This window comes from Schistocerca gregaria, chromosome 3 (genome assembly GCF_023897955.1).
Source record: "Schistocerca gregaria isolate iqSchGreg1 chromosome 3, iqSchGreg1.2, whole genome shotgun sequence".
NCBI classification, from domain to species: domain Eukaryota; kingdom Metazoa; phylum Arthropoda; class Insecta; order Orthoptera; family Acrididae; genus Schistocerca; species Schistocerca gregaria.
Window position 1 is genome coordinate 112,623,023 of NC_064922.1, and position 9,618 is coordinate 112,632,640.

At 46.9% G+C, this 9,618-nt stretch overlaps 1 protein-coding gene across 1 annotated transcript in view; it reads left to right on the forward strand.

Annotated features, from left to right (window-relative positions):
* Positions 1-9,396, forward strand: part of LOC126355272 (gamma-aminobutyric acid receptor alpha-like) — a 250,968-nt gene extending 241,572 nt beyond the window's left edge. The window contains exons 10-11 of the mRNA XM_050005560.1: positions 8,929-9,093; positions 9,148-9,396. Of these exons, the coding sequence (XP_049861517.1) occupies positions 8,929-9,093; positions 9,148-9,396 (414 nt within the window). The remainder of the gene's footprint in view (positions 1-8,928; positions 9,094-9,147) is intronic.
* Positions 9,397-9,618: the final 222 nt, after the last annotated feature.

A 9,618-nucleotide genomic window follows, 5' to 3' on the forward strand; every position in this document is an offset into this window, starting at 1 on the left:
AATCTATCTACAGGGTAGTCAATTGATCGTGACCGGGCCAAATATCTCACGAAATAAGCGTCACACGAAAAACTACAAACAACGAAATTCATCTAGTTTCAAGGGAGAAACCGAATGGCGCTATGGTTGGCCCGCTACATGGCGCTGCCATAGATCGAAATGATATCAACTGCGTTTTTAAAAATAGGAAGCCCCATTTTTATTACATATTCGTGTAGTACGTAAAGAAATATCAATGTTTTAGTTGGACCACTTTTTTCGCGTTGTCATAGATGGCGCTGTAATAGTCACAAACGTGTAAGTACGTGGTATCATGTAACATTCCGCCAGTGCGGACGGTATTTTCTTCGTGATACATTACCCGTGTGGAAATGGACTGTTAACCAATTGCACAAAAGGTCGATATCGTGTTGATTTATGACTAATGTGATCAAAATGCCCAACGTACGTGTGCTATCTAAGTTGCTCGGTATCCTGGACGAAATAATCCAAGTGTCCGGACCGTTCGCCGGATAGTTACGTCATTTAAGGAAACAGGAAGTGTTCAGCCACATGTGAAACGTCAACCACGACCTGCAACAAATGGTGATGCCCAAGTAGGTGTTTTAGCTGCTGTCGCGCCTAATCCGCACATCAGTAGCAGACAAATTGCGCGAGAATCGGGAACCTCAAAAACGTCGGTGTTCAGAATGCTACATCAACATCGATTGCACCCGTACTATATTTCTCTCCACCAGGAATTGCACGGCGACCACTTTGAACGTCGTGTACAGTTATGCCACTGGGCACAAGAGGAATTACGGGACGATGACAGATTTTTTGCACGCGTTCTATTTAGCGACGAACTGTCATTCACCAACAGCGGTAACGTAAACCGGCATAATATGCACTATTCGGCAACGGAAAATCCACGATGGTTGCGACAAGTGGATCTTCAGCGATCTTGGCATTATGGGAGGAAGAAAAATTGGCCCCCATTTTGTCGATGGCAATCTAAATGGTGCAATGTGTGCTGATTTGCTACGTAATTTTCTACCGATGTTACTACAAGATGTTTCACTGCGTGACAGAATGGCGATGTACTTCCAACATGATGGATGTCCAGCACATAGCTCGCGTGCGGTTGAAGCGGTACGGAGTAACATATTTCATGACATGGCCCGCACGTTCCCCGGATTTCTTTCTGTGGGGAAAGTTGAAGGATATTTGCTATCTTGATCCACCGACAAAGCCTGACAACACGCGTCAGTGCATTGTCAATGCATGTGCGAACATTACGGAAGGCGAACTACTCGCTGTTGAGAGGAATCTCGTTACAATAAAATGTTCAAACATACCTACGTTCTGTATTTTAATTTAAAAAAAAAACTACCTGTTACAAACTGTTCGTCTAAAATTGTCGCTATTACAGCGCCATCTACCACAAAGCGAAAAAAGTGGTCCGACTAAAACATTCACGTTTCTTTACGTACTACGCGAATATGTAATAAAAATGGGGGTTCCTATTTTTAAAAACGCATCTGATATCGTTTGACATATGGCAGCGCCATCTAGGGGGCCAGCCTTATTGCCATCTAGTTTCCCTCTTCAAGCTAGACATGTATCGTTCTCTGTAGTTTCTACGTTTGACGCTTATTTCGTGAGATATTTTGCCCAGTCACGATCAATGGACCACGCTGTATAGGGGAGAAACATTGTTGCCATACATCTCGAAAACTGCTTGACTTCAAAGTTATTGCTCGATTTACTTCAAACTACTACATTCAGATGAAACACTGAAGAAAATTAATGGAAAAGTATGTGCCTAACAAACTAAATATATTATCATGGTAAACTGATCGTAATCCTATCGGGAGGATAAATTACAGCGGCAATACCTTCTGGGAGATAGTACCGCCGACGTCACTAGATCGTGGTACGAGCGAATCATGAATGCAAACTGTTTCATGTATTGATTAGTTGCCGCTGTCAAATATGACATACACCCTTATTTTAGTCCGTGTTGTATTATTAAAATTCTTGTTGCTATACAAACGCTATGGCACGTCGTTAAGACAGTACGAATAAAAGTCACTAGATCGCGGGCCGCTCAGAAGATCTAACAAAACCCGAGATTTCCCGAACTGTGACGTGAAGCTTTAAGACTTCTCGAGTGGTGCTGAAACAGCCCTTCATGAAACAGTGAAAACTGAGCTCAAACAACAGAAGATGAATTCTACAAGAACACAATAAGGTACCTACCGCAAAATGTAGCAACAGATAAGGCAACTATTCATCTTTTCACACAAGTAAAATACAAAGTTTGCGAAAATTTGCTCGAAGAAATTAATTAAAAGTGGTAATATAAAATAATTTATTTCGTATAGAAATTTAACAGAAATGTCGAAATTCTGTTTAGCGAATTTCTGTTTATTGAATACCGAGAACAAAGCACAACTCAATCTCCTCTTGAAGCGCAGGTGCCTTACATCCCTATTTCTTATTTGACTGTTGCTTAGTGTGGTCATTAGGGAACGTGGCTGTTAGCTTGAAAGAGGTTATAAGAGATCTTCGTGTACAGAATCACTGGTATGAGAGCTTATTCGTCTAGGACAAGGGAAAGAGAGCTGTATGTACAACTGACGTGGACACTTCTTAGTAAATTTGCTATCTTTACTGTTTTGCAATATGAGGTGTGGCAACAAGGAAGCATACTCTTAACTCTACAGATAAAACGTACGCAGCTGAAACGTCGTCCCCTTCAATGTAGTCCATTCCTCGATCCCTCCACATCCCCATGCGAATTTTCCATTGCTGGAAGCAGTGCAGTAAGTCTTTCTTGTTATACTGTTAAAGACGCTCGTCGCTTTTTCCTTCACTGCCTGCACGGACTCGCACCTGGTTCCTTTAGGCACAGACTTCAGTTACAATAAGGGAAACAAATCGCATGGTGCTAGGTCAGGCGAATACGGTGGATGTTCCGTCACTGGAATGTTGATTTTGGCCAAGAAAACTGTTCACAAACATCGCGTTACGGGCCGGTGCGTTATCCTGACGAGGAATCCGTGAGCGATACTTCTACAGATCTGGTCTCCTCCATCGCACACATTCACGGAGGGCCTTCAGAACAGTTAAATAATAAGCTTGATTGACAGTGTGATCTTCATCCGCCAGGGTAGCCGAGCATATGGAGCCCACTACGCGTGATGAAATCCACGATGCAATCAAAAAAGGTGCTCTGAATAAGTCACCTGGTGTCGACGGATTGCCGATAGAATTTTATCACGTTTTCTTCACATTAATGGCGTCACGGTGGACAACGATGTTTCATGAACTGCTGACGATGGAGAACGCCGTACCGCCGTCCTTCGTCACGGGAATTATTATACCCATCCACAAACCGACGCCAGGTGTGACGACTGCACATTACCATTCCCTGACTCTGCTTAACGCAGACTGTAAACTTTTTACACGCCTACTAGCAACCCGATGCCGCAAGGAACAGACAACTCCGGGAGGCTCAGTTAATATACAAACGGCCACAGGAGAATGTCGCGATTTAATTGCACTGGCAGCGGCGTGAAGACTCCGCGCCGCAGTGGTTGCCATTGATTTTGACAGCGCATTCGACAAAGTGCGGCATCTTTTTCTGTTCTCAATGATGAACCGCATGGGTTTACCACCAGCCTTTATCGACGTGATCCGGCGCCTGTACGGCACCGCAGAATCGCTGATTCAGGTTAATAGCCCTGTGGCGGGACCAGTGGCGATCCGACGTTCCGTACGGCAAGGTTCGCCAATTTCGACCCTACTCTATGCCACAAGCCTGGAGTCACTCATCAGGAGTCTGACGAGCCACCTTTCTGGTCACAGCACAGTTTTCGATGTCGTGCGTATGCGGTCGACCTCCTCCTCTTGATCCGCTCACGGAGTGAAACACACACGGTACTTGATTTGATATCAACGTACGGCACTGCAGCGGGCAGTAACATGAATGTGACTAAATCCGCGGCGATGCCCATTGGACGCGGCCTCTCGCACGACGACTTAGCACCTCTCTCGTGTGTACAAAAACTACGATACCTTGGTATCATTTTCACCTCCACCGCTGCCATCAATTTTCGGTGTGCACTTCAAACTATCCACACAACGGTGCGACAAAATTTTCTCCGACGACTCGATTTTTTACAACGTGTCCAATACTTGAATCAACATGTGGCGTCCAGAATGGTCCACATTACACAGGTCCTCCCGCTTCCATCAACTATTGGACGCAGCCTCCAGGCAGCCTTCGGGTACTTCCTTACGGCCGGTATGCTCCTTAAGGTCCGCTACGAGACGCTCATCCTTTCCCCGCGAGCGGGTGGCCTCGGTCTTGTCAATGTGCGACTCCGCGCGGCATCCTTGTACATGTCCACCATGCACAAGCGGTGGCACGGGGGCGCCTCCCTTACGCGCAGCTTGCTGGAATTTCTTGCGCCCGCGACCATAACACCACCAGTACCAGTCGGACACGTGAAGCACCATCTGACGCACATTTCCGATTTCATCGTCGACTTCAATTATGCTCACACACACTTACCGACCACGCGTTCTCCTCGACCTAAAGATTCTTACACCCCACTCCTTCGTTCCATATCCAGCAACAATATCGAACTGAGACATCCGCCCACGGTTTGACGTCACATCCACCAGCCTTTTCTTCCCTCCAACGTCCTGGCCACATGGTGCCAAGTCGCAAATGAAAAATTCGCCACAAATCATCCTCTTCACGCCATCGGACTAAAGGACTCTCCACTTTGTTCCATTTGCCACCTCGTGGATGACGATGTCCATCAACTGACTTGTGCTGCCACCAGTGACGTCTGGAAACTTGCCCAACAGTTCGTTGCCGCCACCAAAAATCATGCGATTGTATGGGTCAAGGGATGGACGACCACCTACATATATAATGATGGTGACAAATCACTCCTTGATTTCTGGCAGTACTTACAAACCGCCCACAGTGAAGTCGAACACCGACCGCGCTACCGCGCCTTCTTCGCCAATTACCTAAATGCGATCTTTACGTCACCCCCGCTCAGTTGAATGGTGCCACAAAACGACAGCGCTCCCGCCGCCCCCCCCCCCCCCCTTGCTTACATCTGAAACCCCTCGCGCTGCTTTCTACATTGTAACCCACAGTGGAGTAGGCGCATGGACACGCGCCCTCTTTCTTTTATGCACTATACCAAAAAGCACTGGTTTTTCCCTCACTCCACTGTATATTTCTTCACACCTCTTACCTTACATCAGTATTATTATTCTTTTTTTCCTACACCTTGCTCATAATTTAAAAAAAAATTGCTCGCCTTGTACGAGTATAGCGTCTTGCGTTATTTTCGCCTGAAGGATGGCATTTCTGTTGTATTTAAGTTTGTACCAATAAAGATCTTTTGTTCATTTACCCTGTTCCTGGTGAAAAAATCATAATAATAATTAAAAAAACGCGCTAATGCGCTGCTTCATGGACTCGGATAGGCGCGCTGGCTGCGGATCGAATCCGCCTGGCGGATTAACGACGAGGTCCGGTATGCTGGCCAGCCTCGATGTGGTTTTTAGGAGGTTTTAGTCACCCCGCTAGGTGAATACCGGGCTGTTCCCCACGTTCTGTTTCAGTTACGCGATTCACAGACATCTGAAAAAGTTCACACTGTTTCATGACTTAGACTAGACGCAGACAGCTGGTGTACACTACGTCCTGGGGACGTTTCGGGTGGTGGCATGAGTGGCATCTGGTCACCCTCTGCATCTAACACTGCTAAATTCGTCATAACACGGCCGACATCGCGTGACGTGGGACAAAGAATTGATAGTCTGACCTTCAGGGACGCAATCAATGTCGGTAACCCCTCGGATATCGAAGAAAACCATTACTGCTTTGAATTTGGTTTGGTCATGCGCACTTTCATCTTCTTATGGGATTGCGGGCTGTTCCGACACGTGGATCGTGGCTTAGATTACATTAGTAATGATAAAATTCCTTGACAAGATCGTTAATAATAATCCTCATTCTCGACAACCGGTTTCGGTAATCAAAGGTACCATCTTCAGATCTCGACTGACAGTTTACTGTTTATGCCTGAAAACAACACAAAGTTCTCAATATTTCAGCCTCTCTCCATGTTAAGAAATTGTTCTTTTTCAAAAAACACTTTTCCTTACATTGCTGTCTGCATTTTAGCAAAAAACGCAAAGATTTTAGTGCCTCATTTCTTAAGCTACTCCCCTGAGCATCGTCTTTTATTTTGCACCAGGTCGGCATATCAACTGGTAATGTCAGAGGGTGGCTAGATGCCATTCCTGTCGCCACACGTTTTGCCTCTGGGGTGGAATCTGTGTTTCCTTAAATATCTGTGTCTAGTGCCCATAGGGAAATGTTTGTTTTCTAAATGTTTGTGAATCGTGTAACTGAGGCTTGACATAGATACCAGCCCGATATTCACCTAGTCTGATGTGGGGAGCCAAATTGCCTTATTCAATTCTACCACTTTCCGTTGTCCATAATTTTCCATCCTCAAAGGCCAGCTTAGAATTCGTTTTATGAACTAAAAATTCCGCTCAATCTTTCTTCCAAGTCCTTTTCTATGTCTGACGAAGTCGAAATTTTATTTGCAAACCTTGAAGTTATTTGATTCTTTCCGTGAAATTTAATTCCTTACCCAAATTTTCTCCTTGTGTTCCTTTGCCATTTGTTCAACATGCAGATAAAAGCACGCCAGGATTAAGCTACAAATACGACCCCTGTTTCAGTAACCCCAGAGGAATTGAGTCTTAGTACAGAGACAGACGAGACCTCTACGACAGCTATAATCCCGCAGTCTTTGTGTTCACATGTGCCAATCCGCTTGGATAGCCAATCCAATTATAGCTGGAGCACGTGCCTCTCAAGCAGGGCAGCCGCTCCTAAGGGGTCTAGGAGACTCTAAACCCCGGAGTACTGATTCCCATACAGCAAGTAGTGTGTGCTCCAAATTTGGTACAATCGATCCGGTGCAGATGCTATATGTACATGTTGCTTAATACATGTGTCCAAAAACCTGTTGCGGAATCATAATTGATTTGAAACCAGCAATAATGAGACAAGAGTCTGAGACCTTAATTTCTCCCTGCGAAGTGAACTTTCAAATAACTTAAGGATTTGCTGCCAGGTAACATCGTCGACTACCGCCGATGTTTCGACAGGAGCACACCCTGCCATTCTCAAGGCACAACTGCGAGGAGGAAGCTATGTGCAAGGAAATTTAATACCTCGGTTCACAGAGGAGAAACAAGGAAGATATCACACATAGAACAAGTGACCGCAGAGTCAACCAACATCAGAAATATCAGAGGCAGATCAAACGTGCGTTGCGCAATCATCCTTCTGTGCAATGGGTGAGTGACGATAGCAACGAAGTGGCACCTACGTATACTGCCTTTTTGCCTCACGCAGGAAGCATTTCCAACGCAATTGGTCGTATTTTGCGGAGATATGCAGTGAAATGTGTTTTTCGACCTTCTAAGTTTAAGGCCCTGTTGGCGTCCGTAAAAGAAGGTCTTGGTTTGCGTAAGGCTGGTGTCTGTCGTATTCCTTGCAGATGTGGCACGTCATATATTGGTCAGACAATGAGGACTGTGGAAGACGGTGTTTAGAACATAAGCGTCACACACGCTTACAACAGCCGAGAAAATCCGCTATTGCAGAACATTGCCTTGAAACAAGTCGTCCCATGCAATACAACAACACGGAGATTCTGGCTTGCACGTCATGCTATTAGGATAGTGTTATTAAGGAAGCTGTTGAAATCAAACTGTCAAGCAACCTTACAAACAGAGATGGTTGATTTTTTTATAATGCTGATTGGAATCCGGCTCTGTCTCTCATCAAAAAACAGAGGGACAGAATTAGTGCTACCTCACCTGTTGATTAATAGTCACTATCGATACATCTACATACATACTCCGCAATCCAAAAATACGGTGCGTGGCGAAGGGACCTCGTACCACAACTAGCATATTCTCTTGCTGTTACACTCCCAAATAGAACTAGGGAAAAATGACTGCCTATATGCCTCTGTACGAGACCTAATCTCTCTTATCTTATCTTCCTGGTCTTTCCGCGAAATGTAAGTTGGCGGCAGTAAAATTGTACTGCAGTCAGCCGCAAATGCTGGTTATCTAAATTTCCTCAGTAGTGAATCGCGAAAAGAACGGCTCCTTTCCTCTAGAGACTCCCACCCGAGTTCCTGAAGCATTTCCGTAACACTCGCGTGATGATCAAACCTACCAGTAACATATCTAGCAGCCCGCCTCTGAATTGCTTCTATGTCCTCCCTCAATCCGGCCTTATAGGGATCCCAAACGCTCGAGCAGTACTCAACAATGGGTCGTATTATTGTTTCATAAGCGGTCTCCTTTACGGATGAACCACGTGTTCCCAAAATTCTACCAATGAACCGAAGACGACTATCCGCCTTCCCCACAACTGCCATTACATGCTTGTCCGACTTCATATCGCTCTGAAATGTTACGCCCAAATATTTAATCGACGTGACTGTGTCATGTTGGTTGTGTGTTGACTCTGCGGTTACTTGTTCTGTGTGTGGTATCTTCCTTGTTTCTCCTTTGCTAACCGAGGTATTAAATTCTCTTGCACACAGCTTCCTCCTTGCAGTTGTGCCTTGAGAATGGCAGGGTGTGCTCCTGTCAAAATGGTGGTCGACGACGTCACCCGGCAGCAAACCCGTAAGTTATTTGAACAGACAAGAGTCTGTTGTTTCTCGCTCATATTACCTTACGATGTCATTCGTCAAGCACTGTATTTTCGCTCGACTGGAATGTAATGTGTGGAAATAAAAGTAAGGTGCCAACAGCCAGAAATGCTACATCATCCAAAGCCGTTACGCTTCTACTTGTTCTGTTTCCAAGCTGTGCCATCTGCGGGTTTCCTGTCCGTCGCTCTGCCAGCAGCAGCAGCAGCGGGCGGTACAGGAACGCTCCTGTGGGGTTCACAGGTCCGTGTCCTGCCTGAGCCGCCCCCCGGAGGCTTCCCCGCAGCCCCCGCTGTCAGCCGGCGAGGCCGGCGGCGGCAGCGTCGCCGTGTCCTCCGCGTCCGGGGGCGGCGCGGCGCGCGGCGACGACCACCAGCTGCAGCAGCCGCAGCTGCAGATGCAGCACCAGCAGTTGCAGCTGCAGCAGCCGCACGCCTGCCGCTCGGCGCCCAGGAAGAAGCGGCGCACGCCGCGCTTCAACTCCGTCTCCAAGATCGACCGCGCGTCGCGCATCGTCTTCCCGCTGTGCTTCCTCGCCATCAACATGTTCTACTGGTACTCCTACCTGTGGCGCAGCCGCCGCCTCTACCACGTGCGCGCCAGCGGCGACGCGGCCGCGTCGTAGCGCCGGCAAGCAGGAGGAAGCCGCTGGCCGCCGACGAACTCACAGAAGTGGGCGAGCTGTTCCAGGGACGCAAGGAAGCTCGCCGCCCGACATTATCTCACCCTTTTCCTCAGATAACTGAACAGTTTCTCAGCAGACACGTGCTGTTCAGAACTTTGCGGCTCGCAGAGTGTACTGGACAGGCAAAGCTTGGGAAGAACCTTCACGACCAACTACGTAACT